The sequence below is a fragment of the Rhinolophus hipposideros genome (genome assembly GCF_964194185.1).
Source record: "Rhinolophus hipposideros genome assembly, chromosome: 6".
NCBI lineage: Eukaryota > Metazoa > Chordata > Mammalia > Chiroptera > Rhinolophidae > Rhinolophus > Rhinolophus hipposideros.
The window spans coordinates 38,475,587-38,498,515 of NC_138052.1; the positions used below are offsets into that span (position 1 = coordinate 38,475,587).

The following is a 22,929-nucleotide window of genomic DNA, read 5'->3' on the forward strand; positions in this document are numbered from 1 at the left end:
GTGCCTAATGTCAACACAACATCATAAGAGTGACTGCAAGGATCAGACGATATGACCTTAATGTGATAAAAATGTGCTACATGGCTGGGCTCAGATGATTTAAGGAGGGGCTGCCCTTAGTTCTAGTAGACAGAAGAAGGGTGTGGGGTAAGCCAGTTGCTGACGAATCTCTTCCTTGGTGTGGGATTTGTTAGGTTCCCCTCCAGCTTCTGCCTCTGAGAGATTATGAGTTAAGTCTCCTTTTCATGTATAGTCAGCTCAGCAGGGATATGCATTAATGCTCACTGTTGAACAAAGGACGGGCTGACTTAGAAAAAGAGTAAGAAATTTATACACTCCACATCAGGAGAGGGCAGCAGTGGAGGGAAAGGACAAAGGGCATCTCTGGACCTCTTCTCTCCTCCCCTGCGAGACCTCTAACCATCATGAAATTAGTGATTCGTTGTTTTGACCATGACAAAACTCACCCAAATGATGGTCAAGAAAGATTAGAAAAAAAGAATGAGGTATAAAACCATACAAAAATACTTCCACTCCTCTTAATAGAACTAGAAAGTAGTTTGGTGACTCAGACTTCATGGATTTGGAACTGTTTGGGGTGTTAAAAAACACAGCATTTAAAAAATGTGGACAGTTTGATTTCTATAAAAGGATAAAATCCGGGTTCAGCTAGCTTTTCATATTTGCAAGATAACTCAATTAACTTTAAGGTTCTGAAACAGCACTTATTATATTTTACAATTATGATAAAGGAATGGAGGGGGAAAAATCACACATAATTGAACTTAAAACAATCATTTTCCTATTCTAGTCTTTGTCTCTATGAATTCATATTTTTACAAGATTAAAATGATAAGTAGCCATATCACTTTGTTCTGCTCTTTGTATTTTCCTGCTGGTGCAGTTATTTTAGTAAATGCATATTATTCAATCATGTGGAAACATCATGATTTACTTAATTATTGCTACTACAGGGTATTTATTTGACCTATCATTAGCCCCCCTGGTTTATTTTCATTTGTGCTGTCTTTTCTAGTATGCCTTTTGTTACATGAGCTAAATTTAGTTTGAATCAACTTGGAAGATAAGTGTTCAGTTTCCCCTCTTATTTTAAAACATACCTTCCTTATTTTATACACTTATTTTTTCATCTTAAGGAGATAGCTTTATGCTCCTACTGGTATGTGGATAAGAAAATCTATGTTTTATTCCCTTCCCCCAACATCCCTTAAAGCAAAACATTTTAGAACATCCTGTTTTTCTCTGAGTTTGGAGTCTTAGTTTTTCTTATTCAGTGAGGATTTAATCAAATACCAGGCACTGTGCATGAGAGTAAGGGCAATCCTCTCCATTCTTCCACAGGCGCCTCAAAAAGTTCAGCTGGTCTGTGTCTCTCGTACCCTCCCCGGGAAAATACCTCTCCTTGTCCACATTTTGTCCTTTTGCACCTCTCCTTTTCAACCTGATTAATCAGCATGAAGACTGAAAGAACCAGCCTGGCAAAGAAGGATCGAAGAGGGTTGGGCGTGGTGGGGCAGGAGGCGGGAAAGCCTGGCCGTCCTTTCTGATGTCTCACAGAGGCAGGTAATAATACATGAGACCTGAGTGTGCAGCTGCATCCCCAGGAAGCTTCCTACAACACGGATATGTGGGTCCCACTCTGAGAGCTCCTGGGTCGGTAAATCTGGGGTAGGTCCTGAGAACCTGCATTTCTAACAAATACCGGTGATGTTGATGTTTTTGGTCTGGGACTACACTTTGAGAACCATTGCTCTAGTAAACAACCAGCCACCTGAGAATAGAAATATATTTCCTGTCTAGAATATCTCTGCCTTCTTATGGGCATAGACCAAACTAAAACTTAACTCACATATAATTGATCATAGCTAGCCACAGGGGTCAAAATCAGTACTTTTCAGCATTGGCCATATTAGGTGAAAGAAAAGTAGAACAAATGAATTGATTTGACTTCATAAAACTGTGACTTTAAGAACTACAGAAAGTGAGAAAGATACCTGTTAATTCCTCTGTATTATTTAATGGTTTCTTGCAGATGTAGGGCAGTTGAGCTTCACAGGCAAAACTCTTCCAGAAACCAGACATTGCATCCATGTTTGCACAGCTTGACCCACCTATGGTAGGTGCACTGGGCATAGCTTAAATGATAAAATTTTCCAACAGTTAAAAACAAAAGGTTAGAGCCAGAGTGATGGTTAGAAAAGATAATTTGTATTCCTAATATTCTGCTTTTATGGGAACCCATAAAATAGTTAAAAACTTCTGCTAAATAGAAATGTTTAAGTCTGAATGGTCAATCATGTGCTTAAATATGTCTTTCCTCTAAAATATAGAATCCAGGGGGAAACACTCTGATATACTGTAGTTAATTTAAAAAAAAACAAACCTCAAAGCAAAATTCAAACCTCTGCCCCGAGTCAACATCAATGTCACATCCTGTGGCCAATAGCTCTTAATCTGCTACTCTATACAAAAACATATACTAATTTATGATTCTGTAATGCCTTTAAGACCTTGAATTAAAGATTAAATTATATGCAAAGATTCTGCTTACTGAGATAATAGAGAATTTATTTACTAATAATGAAATCTCATTAACGTAAAATGACCTATTGGTATTTTATTGAACTTAACTCATTTTTTATTAAAATATGTTCAGAACTTTTGTATTGAAATTAATGTTAACTTTTAGGTTCTACATTTGTCAGAAGCCTAAGGTTTTATTTTTTTTGTACTGAAATTAATGTTAACTTTTAGGTTCTACATTTGTCAGAAACCTAAGGTATTATATCTAGATATTGGACATCTCTGTGATAAATCACGAGACACCTTTCAGACTTCTTTACCTAGCGCTAAGTTCTTAGAACCTGGAAAATGGACCATTAACAGGGTTAGAAAAATACAGTGGAAATGACGCAGTATGCTTTTAGAAGCAAGGTCATTAAGAAATTTTACAGTTTCTGCCTGGTCAACTGCCATCCAAGATACTCGTATCCAACCATTATGACTGCTAAGCCAGCCACTTGGACAGAGGCCACGTGGACAGAGATGACCATTCTGCCCTTGGCTATTCTAGACGTCCCAGCCCTGGCTCCAGACATGTACACTCAGTCTTAGCCACTATCTGACTGTATGAAGTCAACTGTATAAAGGACCCAAAGTGACAACCAGCCAGCCAAGCCCATTAAACCCCAGAACGCAATTAGAGAAAAATAACAAATTGTGGTTATAAACTGCCTGACTTCATCATTAACTGAAAGTATAACCCAACTTATGTACACCCCAATTTTCTCATTTGTACAATGAGGATGAGCAGAGAATTGTTGTGTGGATTAAATAAAATTAAATTAGGTAATGTGAAAAAAAGGTATCTAAACCTTCCTTTTGGGAAAAAAAATCTTTTGGCTAACTAGGGTTTTATGCACTACAGATGTTTCTTTAAGGTATTTATTTGTGGAATATAACTATTATGTTGCCAGTATTTGGGTGCTATAGTGGAAGACCCCAAGAGTTGTAAAATGAGGGAATATTTCCATATTAGAGTTAAATTCCAGATGAAACACAACATGGGTCAGTCATAGATATGTCAAGTCCTCTAAGGGACACAGAATGGCTCCTGGGCCCCATGGTGGGGTCCATTCTGCTCTTACCTAACCATGTAGGGTTGCTATAAAGGTTAGAGACAAGTGCTCAGTTGTCCATGGTGTGGTTCAACTTGGCCTCAGGGTATCAACTTGACTATCATGGCATAATGGCTATAATGGCTAAGCCTAAGAAGAGCTTAGGAAAAAGAATTATTCTGAGAGTTGTCACGATTTGAAATTTTTTTAAGTTCTCAGTGAGTGGGCAGTTCGTACTTACTTACTTACTTACGTGTGTGTGTGTGTGTGTGTGTGTGTGTGTATGTATATGTGTATGTGTATGTATGTATGTATGTATTTATAGCTTTTGCTCTGTGCAGTGTATGTGGAGGAGGGAACGCAGTTACCTGGGTCCCAGTTGAGAAAGTTTAATGGCTTCTGATCAGACCATTCCCAGCCTCTAGAAGAATACAACTCATTTAAGCCAATCCAGAAAATTCTTGCAATGCCTTCTTTTTCTGTAAGAATTATACAATTTTAACAAGCAACAAAATTACCTAAGTTATTACCTAAGTCAGATTTAAGTTTCTACTAATAGCATTATCTGACAGCCTTGATTGTAAGGCAAGAATCCCTCCCTGTAGGAGGCTGTCTATCCAACAAGGCAAGTGATGCTGACAGACAACAAAACCTCAAGCCACTGAGAAACGCCAAGTCTGATAATTCAGTTCTGCTTTCCCATTAGCGTGTGCAATTCCCTTTCTTCTAAGGTAAGAACAGAATCTTTCAGAATAGCTACAATAGCTGTTCAGAATAGCTGTTTCACTACTTGTAATCCTCTTGTCAGAAAGCAGTTATATAACAGGGAGATGTAAAGTACAGCATATGGAATATAGTCATTATTTTCTAATAACTATGTATGGCGTCAGATGGGTTTTAGACTTATCGAGGTGATCCCTTTGTAAGGTTTATAAATGTCTAACCACAATGCTGAACACCTGAAACTAATATAATGTTGTACGTCATCTGTAATTTAAAAATAAATGTTTAAAAAGCAGTTATTTAGAAAAAGCAGTTTCCATTGCATGTCTAGATTTTGAAGATCTGATTGTATTCCAGACTGGCAGTTTAAATTCATTAAGCACATATTATTTGCCAGGTACTAAAGATACAAAAATAAGAGTTCCTGCCCTCATGAGGATTTCAATCTAGTAGACAGATTTTGTGGATCTCCAAAATGGTAAAGTGTTACCAGTACTGTTTCAGAAATATGTACAGAAGCTGTTAGGTATACAGCTCTAAAGCCCAAAGGAGGCATTTAGACTGGAGTTACAGAATTGGAGACACACACACACATACACACACACACACACACACACACACACACACACACTCTACAATGAAGATGTATCATTCTATCTTATCAGTTGACAACAAGATGCCATCAGCAAAAAATAGAAAGACAGAGAAGCAGAAACAATTTAAACAGCAGGCCACTTGCAGATGTGACAACGTGCATATACCCAGAAGCAATGGATGCAGTCATGCTAGCATGGCTCCATGTGTATTGGACAAAGAGTGTAAGGAACCTGTGAATTATGGTAAGGATTTTCAAACCACTGCCAAGGAAGTCAACAGGTTCTTATTCAAGAACCTGGTAAGACTGCATTTACACCGTGATGAAAGAATGTGCAGATATTCAGGGCCAGGAAGAAGAGATAGAGCAACTGACAAAATGCTCTACAAAAGACAAGACAAAGATGATATTGATAAACAGGAAGAGCTCACAGGTTGGAGTCTCTATAAATTTGTTAAAATAATCTCAACAGTAAAACACTTGATAATAATTTCTTAATTCCTCCCAGGGAATTATGTATGATGTATTATTGTATTACATATATAAAATCTCTATATCTGTATAGACACATATGAAATAATTATATTTTATATATACATTATATTACATACCTATAAACAGTTTTTAAAGTATGGATATGTTTTCTGCATGCAAACCACACAGACACATCTGATATACAGAGGGTGCCAAAAAATTGTATACACATTTTAAGAAAAAAAACTGTATTAAAATTGTAATGCTTAATATATACCAATGACAAAAGATGAATACAAGTCATATGTATACATTTTTTTGGCACCCCTGGTATATTTTGTTCCATTATATATATATCAGATATAGCTGCATGATTTGCATGTATAAAAGTGTATCCACACATTACTTTTTATTTAGATCTATACCTATGTGATTTATACAGAGAAAACCATATCCATACTTTACCTTATATATATATATCCATGTGATTTACATGTATAAAACCATATCCATATTTTTAGGGCTTTTTGAGGGTACTTTTGACTGTACGCAATTTTTACCTTACTGCAGACTTTAGACTTCAATGTCTACACCAGGTGACTCCACTGGAACTGACACCTAGGCAGTAGAAGAGGTCCCCTGGGCAGAGCACAGATAGCAACAGCAAAGACAGAAGGAACCAAGAGCAGTAACACAGACACCAGTGTTCAAGGGGTGGGCAGGAGTCCGGAAAGAGAGCGGTGGGGATAGAGGCCCAATTATGGCCCCACCAATGAGCACATGTGAGGTTATGAGTGAATAGAAAAATATACTGCACTTTCCAAGAGCTTGACTATGGAAGAAAGAGACAGGGCTTCAGGAACAAGGAAATGTATGTGTATGTATGTATGTATATATGTGTGTGTGTGTGTGTGTGTGTGTGTGTGTGTGTATGTAAATATATATACACATATATATACACACATACATATATACATTACATTATGCATGCATATATACATGTATATATACATATATAAGGTATATGTATATATAATATATACATATACATATATACATATACATATATAATACATAGTGTATGTGTATGGAGCAAAAATTAATATAAGACCTGGCCTTATTTTACTATAAGACTGGGTCTATATAATATAATATGATATGATACCATACGATATGATACGATACCATACAATACAATATAATATAATGTAATACCAGGTCTTATATTAATTTTTGCTCCAAAAGACGCATTAGAGCTGACTGTCTGGCTAGGTCTTATTTTGGGGGAAAGAGGGTGTGTGTGTATATGTGTGTGTGTGTGTGTGTGTGTGTGTATGACAAGTTCCAGTGAGTCACCTGGTGTAGACATTGAGTTCTAAAGTCTGCAGTAAGGCAAAAAACAATGCATAGTCAAAAGTATCCTCAAAAAGCCCTAAACATATGGATATGGTTTTATATATGTAAATCACATGGATATGTATATAAGGTAAAGTGTGGATATGGTTTTCTCTGTACAAATCACATAGATCTAAATAAAAAGTAATGTATGGATACACACAGACACACACACATACACACACACACACACAGAGGGTACCAAAGAAATGTATTTTAAGAAAGGAAAAAACTGTATTAAAATTGTAATACAATGAATGACGCTAGCATTCATTTGATTAATGCCATCTTTTGAGCAAATGTCATACTACATATTGCTACCATAATTCAATTCAACTTCGAAAAGTAATACATAGATAACATCTCTTAAAATGTGTACATTTTTTGGCACCCCAGATATACGTGTATATAAATATATATATACATGTGTGTATGTATACACACATATATACATAAACATATATACACATACACATATATTTAATTATAGTTGACATTCAATATTATTCAACATCAGCCTCAGGTGTACAGCGCAGTGGTCAGGCATCTACACAATCTATGTAGATCGCCCGATAAGCCCAGTACCCATATGGCACCCTACACATCCAAACCTTTTCGCTTAGGGTTTGAGTTGCAGTTTAATCTTGCTACCTCACCCCGTTTTCTGAACATTAGCCTCTTTTTAGTCTCCATCACGAGATGTGTTTTGAATGGAGGGAACAGGATTATATTTTATAAGTTTTTGCTTGTGGGTTTCAGTGTTGAAGTTTAAATACCAAGAGAAGACAGAAAATATATACACACAAAACAACATACCTGGATATGAAAATAGAGGAAGACAGACAGCATCTTTATAATTTTACTAATTTGCTCTACCATATGCAAGTCCAACTTACCTTTAAGATAAGTTAATTCAGCAGCATTGTTGATGCTCAATAAGTCAGCTCCTTGATTCTGGCATGAAACATAAGCTTCTTTCCAGGAAAGAGCTGCCTGAGTATTAAATTGGTAGCAACTTCCAGTCTGCTCATTCTTTTCCCAATTATCTTCACAGCCATTTTCTGTTGATAAAAAGATATGTAGTGATCATAAAGTAAGGGCATAATGTTTTCTGTTACTTAGAATGCTTATAAATACTGCAATTCAATTTGCATACTCTTAGGATATGCTAAGCTTATTGCGGGACTAGACCACATTTGGATTCTTTGGTTACACAAAGAATTTGAAGTCACAGCACCCCAAATGACTCAGGCTGGTTAAAGCTTCCACTCTCCTATCTTCCTCTCTCCCTTTATCCCCTATCAATTACAATGTCATATTTTAGCCCACGCCTGCCTTCTGCTTAAAAGTAGGAATCTTCAACTGTGCTCACACTGTTAAACCCCTGAGATAACAGAAAATAAGCTCATGTGAAGATGGTGTCCAACTGCAGAAGGGTTTGCCCACAGCCTGCAGATATGCTGCTTAAATGCTCAAGATTTAGAGCCCAAGTGGCTATGTTATTTGGGGACCTCAGTGCAAGTTTCTCCTTAATATTTTAATAGAAGATATAACATACGATATATAATTAATATCATATGATTATCATTATATATGTATACGTGTACATGGGTGCATATGCATACAAACATATACATTCATTGTATAACGTACATATCATTTTCTTTAACAAATATTTAAAAAGCACGTATTATTTCAGGCAAAAGACCTTCAAGCTGTTTCCTGGATAAGAAAAATAGGTTTTGATGCAACTGGTTCCCAAAAATATACTCAGAGATTCCCATGTGCTCTCTACGATGGGCTACATCAAGTGTGCCCTAGGCTTCCCTCTGGGGGTTTCCAAAGGGCCTCTCATAACCAGTCACACATCACATGGCCTTTCAAACTGGAAGGGCCCTTAGATGTTATCTAGGCTAACGTCCTCATTTCACAGATGGGAACAAAGATCTAGAGATGTTGTGGCAGAGCTAGAATCAGAGCACTAGTCTCTAAGTCCGGTCTTGTTGATTTTCTGAATGGCTAACACTGCTCCTTCAGTCACTTTCGAATGTCCTACATAGCAACAGAGGTTGCTGTGACATTTGGTGAAAACAAAATAGGTGGATTTATAAGTATACTGCTTAAAGATTCCTTATTACCACTGAGGCCCTATGCTTGCAAATCCAGAAGCTTCCACTGGAATGGCAGTGTTTGCTATAAAATAAAATCTCCATGGTTTAGCAGTTCTTGACTTTGAAAAACTCACGGTGTTGCTTCTTCCATAAAACTAATTCTGGGAGGCGTCTGAATACACTAAGAATCCTCCCGCTACCGCTCAAAAGAAGCTAAAGGCATAGAGACACCTGCCAGTCAAGGCAGAGTGAGATAAATATGTTGGGAAATGAGGTTCAGGAATCCTGGGATGTCCACCAGGGTCCACATGAGTGGGGTCTGACCCTAACAGGTCATTTCATCAGTCTGGGTCTGCTGTCCCTCACCTAAGAAGTGGGGGTTGGCACTGGATAACCACTAAGCTCCCTTGTACATCTAAAATTTCTGATTCAGATTATAGTGAGATTTAAATGAAACTGGTGCCTGGTTGACCAAGCTCTGCTTGTTATTAATTACAGCTGAAGCAAATGTTGGCTTTTTAATCTTTCAATAGGTTCTAGGTGTTGAAAAGCCCATGCCTCTACCTAAAAAGGTAATTATTAAAGTGAACTCCCCACACATCAGCAGCAGCAGCGTCTGGGGACTCATAAAAAGGCAAACTCTTGGGCCACACTCTAAACCTACTGAATTACAATTTCTGGACGTAGGCCCCAGAAATCTGTGTTCTAACAAACTCTCCAAGTGACTCTATTGCATCCTAAAGTTTGAGACTCATTGGCTCAGTATGACCTCTTCAAGTCATTTAGAACGCTGCATTTTGAAGCACAGCTTCTCTCAAGGAGGGATCAGCATTACTCGGTCATCAGGTTGGCTGCTGAATGAAGCAGGATAGTATAGTTGTTTGGGTCAAAGACTTTACGGCTGGATTTCCTGGCTTTAAATCCTAGCTCTGAAATTAATTAGCTGTGTGACCTTAGGCTAGTGATTTAACTCCCCTGTACCTCACTTTGCTCATCTGTAAAATGGGGATAAATAATATTTCCTACTATATAGGGTGGTATAAGGATTAAATGAGTTAATACAGGTTGAGTGCTTGGAATAGTACCTGACACTTGGCAGGACACTATAAGTATTATTACTTAGGTCTGGAGCTGTTCCTTTTTCTTTACTACAGATTCTCCCAAACTGTTGCCCATGAAAAACATTTCTTGAATACCTACCACACATCAGGTACTGTGATCTCCTATAACTCTCACCTGATTGGTGAGTTATATACCAGGTAATGATGCAACTGCTATGTCTCTCTTTCTCTCTCTCTCTCTCTCTCTCTCTCTCTCTCTCTCTCTCTCTCTCAGTGAATTCTTTAGCACACCTTGAATCATTTGCTTCAAGTAAGAAGCAATTTAAAAAAATACTCTGACCAATATACAGGAATGGCAGAGAGAACAATGTCACCAATTTTGAGAGGGCCAGGGATATCTGTCTCTTTTGCCCCCTCCCCTCTCTTTGTTGCAGGCCATAAACATATTTAAGTGTCCACCATCCTAAAAGTTTGTCTTCAACCTCTCATTCTCAAATTTGCCCACTTCCCTCTCGCCTTTTCTTTCCCATAAAACTTAAGAGGCTTACCGCCCTCTGGTCACGCTTCGGCCCACTACAACCCAGCTTCTGCAGCCACTAGTCTTTGAAACTTCTCCATTAAAAGTCAGCAGCAATTTCCTAACTGCCCATGCCTTTTCCACTTCCTCTCCCTAGGATATCTGTGCTACAGAACACTCCCTCTCATCATTTGTCTTCCATGACACCATCCTGCCTTTGTTCTCTTCCTGGCCTACTTCTGAAAGCAATTTCATAGCTACACATTACTTCTCCCTCTTTCCTCAAATATATACTCCTTATCTAGGATACTATTTGTTGTTGTCATTTTTGAATCATCTCGGACTCTTCCTTCTCCCTTTGCCTCATAGAAAGGGTATCCTTTGCTTTCCATAAATACAGTTTACTAGCCCATACCTACCTGGTTTTAAGCAGATGCCCCACTTTTGATCATATTTAAAATTTAAGGTCGTTGCACACCATGGCCCACTGTGACTTTCATCAAGGATGCACTCATGATGCCAGGTCCCATTAACCAAGAATGGAAATTCACAAGGTCTCCCATAGGAGTTCCCATCTCTGGTATATATCTCTGTGGGTTGGAGGGGAAAGAGAAGAATTAAAAACTGGATAATCAGTTCCAGCTAATTTCTAAAACTGCTTTGAAAGAAAGATTGTTGTTTTCACTTATGAGACACAATATCTGGACAGGCTGCACAGTGTGAGACCTCAGAGCTTGGATGCTGACTGCTCAGGTCTGGAATTGAAAGCCAGCTGCCCCACTGACCAACTGCGTGGCTGTGGGCAAACTCTCCAACCTCTATTCGCCTCAGTTTCTGCATCTGCAGATTAGGAATTATAGTTCTTAGCTCATAGGTGTTTTTCATGAGGATTCCATGAGATGATCCATGTAAAGCTTCATTTATTGTGCTGTGATGAATTGCTGAAAGGCCACGGCTTGATCCAATAAGGATCAACTGATTACTGTGGTTGGCAGAGTACTTCACCAGAAGGCGTGCCCTGCCTGAGATTAAACCTACAATCTCTTTTCTTTTATTGAGGAAGAGTGGGCCCAGAAAAACCTGTTGGAATCACGGAGGGTGGATGTGGACTTTGGAACTGACCATGGAGTTAGAGAGATGGACCAATAGCCCCATTCTTCACAGACTGGTGGTAGAATTGAGGCTGTGGGTTTAAGGAAGTGGGACGAAGAGCCAGCTGCTGGATCTCAGGGCATTTTTGGAGAGGGGCAGGATATGGTCCTTCAGGTTATGAAAGAAGAACCAGCTTCTACTGGGCAGTCATAGGACCAGCTGGTGGCCAGCGAGGCAGCAGAAATAGCTTTTTCATTTTCATTTTTCCTGGTACATGGAGAGGAACTGAAAAATTATTCTAACCTCAAGTATGTCTGGAAATACTAGAGGAAATGCTCAATACTTATGTTGATAACAGTTCTCTTGGCAAGGTGTTTTTATAGAACAGCTAACCCAGTAACTTTTTTCCACCTCTTTAATTTATTTAAAACTATGGTCATTCATAGAGGAAAAACTGAGGGTTGCTAGATGGGGGGGGGGGGGTAAGGGCGTGGGGATAAGGGGGAAGGTGAGGGGATTAGAAAGCACAATCGGTAACCACAGGACTGCCACGGGGATACGAAAGTCAATTTGGGGAATGCAATCAATAATGTTGTAAAGATTTTGTAGGGTATCGGATGGACACTTGTCTCATTAAGGAGACCACTTCAGGGAAGATATAGATGCCTGATCACTGCACTGTACACCTGAAGCTGAAGCTGAACAATAATGATTCAGTTGAACAACTATATATATATATTATATATATATATATAATATATATATTACAAGAAGTGGAGTACAGCATTAGGAATAGAGACAGTGGAAATATAATGGCTGCATGCAATGTCAAAGGAGTACTAGATGCGGGGAGAGGGGTATCACTGTGTGAGGGATATAAATGATGAATGTCTAACTATTAGATTGTTTTGTACACCTGAAATTAAAAAGAAAACCAAAAACTGTGGTCATTAACAGATTAAATGATGGCTATGAGGTTAAAGCATAATAATCAGATCTTATCACCCATTACCAGTCAATTATGGTCCTTCAGAATGGGTCATAGATTTGCATAAATGTGTATTTAAGATAGTATTGTATTCCACATCCTTTATTATTCTCAAATATTCATTTAACTGAACTACGAGACTTAATTTGATAGTTTAGAATGTAGTAAGAAGTAATACAGCAAAAGGTAAGAATACTTTACATGTTTTCATTTGCAAACAACCTTTCAAGGAACATTGGTTTTGTTTTCCTCGGACATACAAATGGTCTGAAAAGGGTACTTCTGTTAAAGAGTAATTTGTCCTTATATTTTATAAGGATACTGCTTATTACTATGTTTTGTTTTTAACCACACTCTAACTCCCAATAGCTCTCTTCCCATATTACAATACTTAAAAGGAGAGTCCCTGAGCGTGATGACTATTACTTGTAGAACTATCAGGGTTTTTTTTCCCCCCAAATGCTTGTGTTTCTAATACAAAGTGCTTTCACATACATTTCTTTCACTTGCTTTTTCCCATAAGCCCATGAGATCAGCAGGGCAAGTATTACATTTGTTTGTCAAATCCCCATTTTTGCAGAGTAGTTAAGTGAAACATTTAGTCACTCAGCTGTAATTGACAGGGATGGGAACTGGCTCTCTGATTAGAGGCCTTGACATATAAGGACAACTTGTGACATCAGTGGTTGCCTTCTCAGGTGTCATAGCTCGAAGCTGGCTTCACTTAAGAAGCTGTGCTGTTCTCACAATGTGCTCTGCAGAATGATATATAACCATCACCACAACAGCAGCAACTAAATTACGCGAATTGTTCTCTAAGAGTTTTCTTCTCACATATTTATTCACTGCTGCTCAACCTCTTAAGTCCCATGGGTTTCCCTAGAGAGACAGGCTTTCCTGTGAAGAATCTTCTCTGAGGAATTTTTGGGGATAGCAGCCTTTCAAAAGATGAGGTGCTTACATGGGAAACTAAAACAAATTTCTTCAGTAATAGGAGACAAAATAGCTTCACTGGTTAAAGACATTGCCAGGCTTCTAAGAATTGCTCAAAATTCAGGAGTTCTACAGCCACCCTTCTAGTAAAAGTCCATTTCCTCTGCATGATTCAACAAATGTTCAAAATTTGAAGCATGCTAGTGAGGCCAAGATATCTTAATGAAATAACTGTACATCGGGATGCTAGTCAAAGCAGTTTATTCATAAAATGTATACAACTAAAATTTTCTCTGATGAACATGACTCACACAGGACGGGAATGGGGGAGAGAGGCAACCCAGAACACAATGACAAACAAATGTTCTTACACAGAAGAAAAAAACCAAAACAATTATACAACGAAAGCCAAGGGAGAAATAAAGTAGCTATGTGTGGGGAACCCAATCCTGGTCTTGAGTGGTTGCTTTGCTGTAACAAGCTTGGTAACCTTGGACTTCACCTTGTTGAGATTCAGTCATCATATCTTTCTTATCTCTGTATAACTAGATAAGTTGGGGGTGGGGAGGGAACCAATATGAGGAGTCTGAGAGAGCAGTCCTAGAGAAAGTCCCTAACTTGAGACAGCAGTTTCTAACCTAAGAACAAGAAGGAACTACATAAACTTAGAAGAGTAAAACTGTCAGGACTTAATATTTAATTACATTTGAATGGTGGGAGAAGAAAGCAGGACAACTCTAGGGTGACTTGTAGATTTCTGACATATACGACTTGGAAGGTACCAGTTACCCAGAAAGGAATGAAGAAGAGAAGGTAGGTTTGGTCCTGACTTCTGTGCAAATTAAAACCTGAGGTATCTGTTGACAAGTCAAAACTATGTGTGCCTTTTCTTATAAATTTCTTAGCAGGAAATTTAGTGTTCCAAACATTGTATTTGGTAAGGTCAAGAAACACTTTATGCCTGTTTAGCTCTCTCTGGGGTGGTTCTCTACATGGATTCTTAACCTTTTTGGGCTACTGATCACTTTGGCAGCCATGTGAAGTACAGGGGCCCCTTCCTCAGAAGAATATTATAAATTCATAAAACATATAGAATTACAAAGAAAACCAGTTAAATTGAAATAAAGTACTTTGGGGACTGAAGGAATTTACAGTTACAACTATGTCCCTCAAAAGAATTAAGGACAGGAGACAAAGAAAATGATCCTTTCTGATTCTTGAACAAATACAATAAAACAAGTCAAATCCAGCTCAAAAGGCATTTTGTTTGGTTCCATGTTTTCTCTTAGTTGCCAAGTTGGAGAAAAGTTTTTATAGCACAAAATTTAAACTTGCCATTAAGTGGTATCCGAGAAAGCAATTGCTTTTTATGGTTAGGAGGAAGCTGGCCAGCAGAAACAGACTTGATCAAGGGTGGAGGACTGACAAACAGGAAAACCCATCCTTAATTCTCTAATATTTCCCCATAGCAGTAGAATCTGACATCTCAGAGGAAGCTGCACCTTTATTAAGAAACACAGAGAGGTTTCCCGGAGGACAAATCTTGTGCAGATAAGGGAAAGGCTGGGAGGCCAAATTTAGCTTAGATGAGCTTTACGAGAAGAAGAAAAACAACCCTGTAAAACTATGTAAACTTACAAAGAAGAGCCAAGGTGAAATAACAGTTAAGACTTGGATACTTAAATATCTATATCTATATATCAACATTTGATGTAATTTAGAGCAACATAATGAAAAAAGATTTTCTTGGGTGATAACTAATTACTACATTTAGAGGTTTAAAAAAATAAATCCACACATTCTTTTTAAACTTGGAAATTTCTTATAATCCAGTCTCTGGACTCAAAAACAAAGTTCCCAATCAGCTCCCCCAAAGGCAATATTCATCTACTCATTTTTGGAAGCAACTGAGAAAAAAAATCCACTCTTAAAATGCTGACTCATAAATACAAACATCAAAGTGTGATGGCCATGCCAAAAATAAAAATAAGTAAGTAAATCCACCCGAAGGTCTTAAAAGTTTTCCCTTATATCAAAATCTGCAGACAAGGAAGGATACATTTCCTTTTTTTTCTTTTTCTTTCTTCTTCTTTTTTAACTTAAGCTAGATCTGACTTTATTAGATGATTTGACTTTTATCCTATACAAAGGTTTTTCTGTTACTCTAACATTTCCTTTGCTCTGGAGTTCAGGATGCAATCGTAGGAAGTACGTGCGCTCAGGTGTCAGAGAGATTTCAAATCCCCGTGTGCCACAGAACGGCTGTATGACCGCTGACAAGGCACCTAACCTTTCCTGGCTTTACCTTTAACGGGGCAAATAGCACTGACATCATAGGGGTAGCTCAGAGTTATAAGCCAGTGCCTGGAACTGAATGCAAGCTCACTGCCCTTACCAGTGTATGGCTTTATTTGTTGTCAGTTGTGCATGTTCAATGCCACATTACCAACCACAAGAGCAAATGAGTCCAAATCCCTCTCCAGTACTCACCACGGTAAGGCTGGGCACAGAGGTTTTCCTCCGAGCCTCCCTTCTTCCAGACATCAGATGAATTTGTACTTGCTATGGCATGTCCCTCCTTCAGAGCCAACCTGGACTGGGCAGCTCCGTACAGAAAGTACTGCTCACATTTCCACCACAGCATGGCCCTAGAGTCACAGCTGAACATTCTCAAGGAATCTGTGGGTTTGGTAATATCCAGGCCAAGACACTTCTGGGATTGCAAATGAAAGAGCCGATGCTGGGATACCCACTTCCATAACATGGCCTCGGTTTTGTCACAGTCCTTTGCTACTATCCAGTCATTCAGCGGCATGATGCACTTGCCCGTATTTTCATGGACGATGGTGAATGAGTCATCACCTGAGTCAAGACAGACAAAGACATTTCAGGATTCTGAATGTGGCTAATGTGCCTTGGCCCCTGCTTGCAGAGGAGAGTTTGAGCATCACTGGACTGGTCCCACTCTCCAAGCTGTGCAAACTGTAATGTACTACACAAGGTCAGCGGACAGTGGTGGCCAGGAGGGCAGGACAGCGTGGGATTGGAGCCTGGGATTTGGAGTCCATCTGCCTCTTCACAGTCTGCCTCTACTACTTGTTACCACGTGATCAGGGCGTTATTTAACCACTATGCCTCAGTTTCCTTCTTTGTAAAATAGTACTTCATACAGCAGATGGGAGGATAAAATGAGCTCATACACATAAAACACTTAGAATAGTATATTTCTTATTGTTATCCCCTGAAACCCCTCCTCCTCCCCCCTCCCCCAGCATTTAACGAGATGAAGAAACTCCTTAGGTTTCATCTTCTTTAGACAGGTGATCTACATTCAACAATAAATATTCCGAGCCTATTCAGGACCACAATTCTGCCTTGCTTAAACTTTACAATGGCAGGGTAAATTATTACATGATATTAATGTGTCTCAGAGGAGATGGGGAAACTTCTGAGGGGCAGAAGTAGAATAATTAGATAAAGGGATGAGAGGAAATGGAGGTCTGTGTTCTGAGGCTGGCGGGGAGGATCTGTGACCAGCTTCATTGCAGCACCTGCAGGAAGGTGATGGGAAATCCCTGGGGAGAGGCTGAGGGCTGACTTTGTGCATCACCTAGGGAGGCCAAACCTGAGCGCCAGCTGAGCCACAAGATTCAAGGCCCAGTAGGTTTGGACGATGGGAAACTCAGAAGTAACCTAGTATAAGTGAAGGCTAAAAGGAGGAACCGCCCTGAAGGTTCCCTTGGCAGTTTTGCCTGAGCTGGGGAAGACCTCAATAATGACAGAAACTGAAGTTCTCTTAACCTGGTGAAACAGGACCTCAGAATAAAATGTCATTGGATTTTATGAAAATAATACATTGTTTCTTGCACACCTGAGTTTGTGGAGCAAGATTCACATCTGTGACAACAAATTACAATGGAACAACTTGGTCAGTGTTCTTACAATGAAAAATTTTTTGAAGTTATAGCACAGAATTTTATTTTGATGAGAATGAAGCTGAAATTTTATAGACAAACTTAAATAATCATTACCAATGAACCAATGGATTCAGCAGAAGGACCTGTAAAATTTTACTTCCCAAAACGCACTTTCATTTTGATACCAGTTTCGCAATCACTAGTTTTACGAACACTAAACACCACTTCTAATAATTCATAGGCTTTCAGAATTAAAAATTTTCATACCAACGACTTGAGGGGAAATTTCCCTATGTAAATAATAACTATAAAATTAAGTCTGATTTCAGTTTGTACTTTGGACAGAACTTTTTGTTTTAAATAGCAGCAGCAGCAGCAACAAGAGATACAATAGGAACAACAAAAGCCTTTAAAACTTTGTTATTTCTGCTTTCAAGTCTATATTTAACAATATTGCATAGGGTTGTATCTAAGTGGGTTTGCCATGTAGTTCCATCCCTCTTTCTTCTTTGATATCACTCTGCCATTCTCTACCTGATGGACACTTTGGGAAGATAATCAACAAAAGAGGAAAATGTACTATCTTAGAAGAGTAGTATCACTCACACTTTTCTAATGTCCTTTTCTCACATATCTACCTAATAGCCTCTCAGACCTGTGATGTGCCTCTTTCCAAATCTATTTTCTCTCACCTCTCCAAAATAAATGTTGTGTTCCAAAGTATCAGGAATTACTGCAGGAAATTCCTGCTCCTGCAGAAGAATGGGCAGCTGCCACTCTTGCTGGAAACTTCCCCCTTCTACAGTCTCACTGCTCTCTTTCCTGGGCATGCAGCTCTGTGCCCCTTGACTTCAAACAGGTGAACTGGGCACAACAGCTTTGCCTACCTTTGCAGTGTGGAGTTCTAGATTTTTCAAGTTGCCTTTGCAGAATCCAATGGATTAGCTATGGCTCTTAGTCCAGTGAAAAGAGCAGTGAAATAAGGAGTCAGAGGTCCTAGATTAAAGACCTACCGCTGCTACCAGTAGCTGGGAGACCTCGGGGAAGTCACTTAATCTCCCCAGGGTCTTCATACAGTCTTATATTAATCGTTGCTCCAAAAGACACATTAGAGCTGATGCTCCAGCTAGGTCTTGTTTTCGGGGAAACATGGTCTCTCCAAATGTAAGATGAAAGTAGTGCAACATAAGCTATCCAACATACTTTCAAAACTAGCATACTCTATGTCCACAAGATAGCAGTTTCCCTAGTTTTGCAGGTTTTATTGGTCTTTGCTGAGTTCACTGCATACAGTCCTTGAACAGATGCCCACAACTTTATTTTATCATGCTAATGCTAGCAGTATTTTAGGTCATTCTAATCTATTGAGCATGTGCACTTAAGTGACAGTGCCGCTTCATAAATACCCTTTGGAAGAGAAAAATTATGTACCTTTTTCCATTTATTATACACGTTACTTCTGGGACACCCATGGACTTGACAAGCTTGTAAGAACTCTGAAAGACTGCAGGAGAGGTGTGTAGCATGGAGTACTTATGTGAAAGAGGGGTTGCCAAGCTTCTTACCTAATTGGAACATCTATGAGTATAGCTATTTGCCTCATTCTAAATCTGTCTTTTACCCTAATATGTAATATCAATGTTTGACACCTAGAGTGGTCATTTAGACATTAATTATTGATATGACTTAAGGAAACTTGTTATTTGCCTTCATACATAATGTGTCTATAACCACAGACATAAGCATTCATACATAATATATATATAAGCTAGGGAAAGTCTTGTCTTTTCATGATGTTTCCCCATAGCTTTCCTTACCCTTAAGAGGAGCTGTTCAGTCTGCCTCAGTCTTGTGACCCTATTGAGATGGTAGGTTGAAGAGTGGGAAGAAGGACTAAGAAAGTGTGAAAATAATTCCTTATTTAGAAAAATTTGTTAAATAAAGGTATGTAAAATACTTCAGAAATTCATTACACTTTGAAAAAGTAATTACAGAGCAATTTATAAAACAGATTCTTCATTGACAGCCTTATATAATAAGACATCTTGTTCACTTTACAGCTATACTGATTCTAAATGGAATTTTAATGTTTTACCTCCAAGTACAATATTGGGACAAGTCTAAAAGGCAGAGGTTTATGAAAAGAAGCCTCATCACCCCTAGTACCGGGAGCATTTTTTTATATGCTTCATTTTATGTATACATTCTAGTGGTATTTGAGAGGAAATGGCTAAGTAGCATTATCATAAATTGAAAATGAATTTTCAGTATTTCCACATCCATCAAAGGAAAACTATCTCTTAGTGTCTGATCATTCAGTAATTCCTGTTTTACAAGCCCTAAACCAAAGAGCTTTGTGCATTCCAAAGAGAAGCTGGACATCAGCATTTCATAACCACAGACACACGGAGAGGGAGATGATTCGAAGGCAAGAGGATGAAGACAGCAGCATTTTTAATTTCAGGGGAACTTTGGCAGCCCACACGGTTAAGCATTTTGTGAAGTCACTACATTGTGTGCAGCATACAGGTGCAGTAGGAGAGAACCAGAATCCTGAGTTTGCCAGCTCTAAAACTGGTTCTGAAGTGACAGCTGGGTCCATTGCAGTCTACCACGAGTCAGAAAGTCATGGAGTTCAGATTGGGAGGTGTGGGCTGGTGAGAGACTCAGAAGTCCCGGAAGGATTCGTTTACTGTAAGCTGATAGCTCTCCAAGGAGGCAAAAAGGTAAACTAAGCAACTGGCATTTCCCCAAGGACACAGAAGTACTCCTCTAGCATCTGAGCAGCCGAGACCACCTGTGCAAACCTGCTGCGTACATATGATGAGGTGCATGCCATTACCAGCAACATGAAGCTGACACACTGCCAAGCAAACTGCCTAAATGGCTGGGGTTTCAAAATTCCAGTGCTTTCCTGAATAGGGCCACAAGTCTGGTCTGAGAGTGTGAGAACGTCAACCAGAGTGTGAGAACGTCAACCAGAGCAGCTGCTAAGGGTGAGAAAGGATGCAGGAAAAAAAACACCTGTGATCACCTAGTGCAGGGAGAATGGAGTTAAGCCTGTGTTCCTTGTTTTGAGTTAATGACAAAGGCCAAGGGTTGCGGAGACTGCAAACATGAAGAAAATCTCGAATTCTGTGGGGCAGACAAAATAGATAAGCCTAAAATAGATGTAGATGGAAACCAAGAGTTTAGTGATTGAAGGGTTAGTGTATTTTGATTGTACTTAGCTGCTGCAGTGAAATTTTTCTGCCTGGATTGTGGGGAAGGCAGAATAGAATTCTCACAGCAATAAAGGATTTCTGGTAGTTTCCAGCACAGAGGGTCAAAAAAGAATGAAGTGTGAATCAGAGCAGGGTCCGCTAAAAGGTCCTTAGTGAATGGAGCTAGGGTAATGCCACCGACACTCTGGGAAACCTTTTCCCATCACTCTCTGAAAAAAAAAAAATGTCTAAATCAGTTTCTTAGTTTAGCAGCAAAGAAAATAAGAGCGGCAAGCAATGTGAAGTTTTTCAAAAACTCCCTTGAACACCTTTTACTTCCTCAACCAGAAAAGGTAACAAGTGGTGGGTGGGGACGGCCCACTGATTACACATTGTCCATTATGCAGCACGACTAAGAAACAAAGTCTCCAGCACACATTTTGCCAAGGCAAAAAGAGAAAGTAAAAGCGAAATGGTCGGTGAACTCCGGTCGGTGCCAGGGGGGAATGGTGGGGTTGGCACTACCCAGAGCATCCACTAAAAGCATCGGTTCCTGCCCTACTTCCGCAGTAAGCGGCAGGAAACGTCCCGGCAAACTATCTGCCATCCTTCGTGGGACCGTCGGTCTCACGGGGCTCACTTGCAGCTGATAAGCCAATTAGAAGAAAGGTTTGCTGCGCGAGGCTTTAGGGGAGAGCATCATTAACAGAGTCAGGGTCATGGTCCCTTTAGGACACATGGCTTAACCTGACTTCCTTTTTCTCGTGCATCCGTGGGCACAGTGAAGATGGAGAATCATTACTCATCCTTGGCGCGGAGGGTAGAAAACGCCTCTAGACAATGAGTGGCCAAAGTGAACCGGGGCGCAGGCGAAGCGAGACGGACGGGACGGGGCGTAGGGACTCAGCCCTATACTCCAGGGAAGCCAGTTGGAGGAGAGAGGATGAGGAAGGGGCGGGACCCGCCCAGAAAAGACTCGGTGCGTCTCCGTACCGTGGACTCCTCGCCTTCAGCACCAGGATGGTCCCGCCCTGCCACGCCTCAACCAGCCTTCCCCGGCCACCAGGGGCGTGGAGCACCTTCACCCAGACCTCGCGTTCGGCTCGCTAGTCCGGCCTCAGGCCCCGGAGCAAAGCAGAGAGGACGTGAGCCCGGACCGCAGCCTCAACCCGAACCTGGGGCAGTCGGCAACCCTGGCCGCGTGGAGGCCTTCGGTCTGCCGGCGGGTGGGCGCTCCCGCAGTTACCTGCGCGGCCAGCGGCCTCCGCCAGTCCTGGGCACGCGAGGAGCAGCACCAGGAGCTCCGCCGCGCGGCGAGGGGCAGCCCATGGCGTCCTCATCCCGAGCCGGCCCCGGTGGTCCATCCTGGTCCTCGGGCGCCGGGGGCATCCAACCCTCCCGCTGCGCCCAGACTGCCCTACTGCGCCTTTGCCCTTAGGCTCCCGGGGCGCCCCGGGCCCGCCCCCGCCGTCCTCGGCCAACCAGATTAGCAAGGCTTGACTCCGGGCAGGGAGGGGGGGCGGGGCGGGGCGGGGCTCGGAGGCGGGACGATGACGTCCTAGCCAGGACCTCTGAGCACCTTGGCCCCGCGGGACCTGCGGGGAGGCGGGAAGTTCGCGCGCAGCTGGGAAGCAGTGCCCGGCACCGAACGCCGGCAGTGAGGGCGCGGGACCCCACGTCAGCAGGAAAGTCGAGGAGACGCGGCACTTGCAGGGACCGCCCTGGTGGGTGGGTTCGGTCAGTTTAGGACCTTGTCCTCAGCCTCACGCACCCGAGTCAGGGACGAGTGCACGGCTGGATGGGAGAGGCACCCATATCCTTTCGTGCCTCCGTGGGGGGGATGTGCCCCCGTCGTGATGTGGCTGCGGTCAAACCAAAGAATGCAGTCGTCCTTAGCAATGTCGCCAGCATTGTCATAGTTCGAACAAAGGTGTGGTGACGCACGCTGTAGTTGGACCTGCAAGTTGTTAAAGAATTAAAAGCAAGAGCTATTCGAGAGGCCCTGCAATATTTCCAAGGATGATTTTGGCTTTATAACCATTGACCTTTGCAAGTAACCTCTTTTTAAAAAAATAATTTAAAAGTGATAATAACTAATAATAATCCAGTACAAATGTGGAAGTCTGCACCCCAAACAGACAATTGTGAGAGTAGAATTTATCCTCTCCCTGTGGGAATTACTATCGTTATAAATAGGGTGACCTCACGTGCCTGGATATGAAGGTCATATATCTATAGCTCTTTGCCTTTTAAAATTTTATTTGTTTAATGTTAGTTTCAGG

General features: G+C 40.6%; 1 protein-coding gene across 3 annotated transcripts in view; it reads right to left on the reverse strand.

Annotated features, from left to right (window-relative positions):
• The window catches only part of LOC308499240 (CD302 antigen-like), a 112,475-nt gene extending 90,374 nt beyond the window's left edge, over positions 1-22,101 (reverse strand). For 2 of the 3 annotated variants that reach the window (XM_081052297.1, XM_081052295.1), the window contains exons 1-6: positions 21,894-22,095; positions 16,018-16,389; positions 10,934-11,104; positions 7,722-7,886; positions 4,007-4,117; positions 2,016-2,156 (exon numbers count right to left, since the gene is read on the reverse strand). In XM_081052297.1, the coding sequence (XP_080908423.1) occupies positions 2,016-2,156; positions 4,007-4,117; positions 7,722-7,886; positions 10,934-11,104; positions 16,018-16,389; positions 21,894-22,011 (1,078 nt within the window). In that variant the 5' untranslated portion in view covers positions 22,012-22,095. Of the gene's footprint in view, positions 1-2,015; positions 2,157-4,006; positions 4,118-7,721; positions 7,887-10,933; positions 11,105-16,017; positions 16,390-21,893 lie in introns of all 3 variants that reach the window. The other variant, XM_081052294.1, reaches the window with a different exon arrangement.
• Positions 22,102-22,929: the final 828 nt, after the last annotated feature.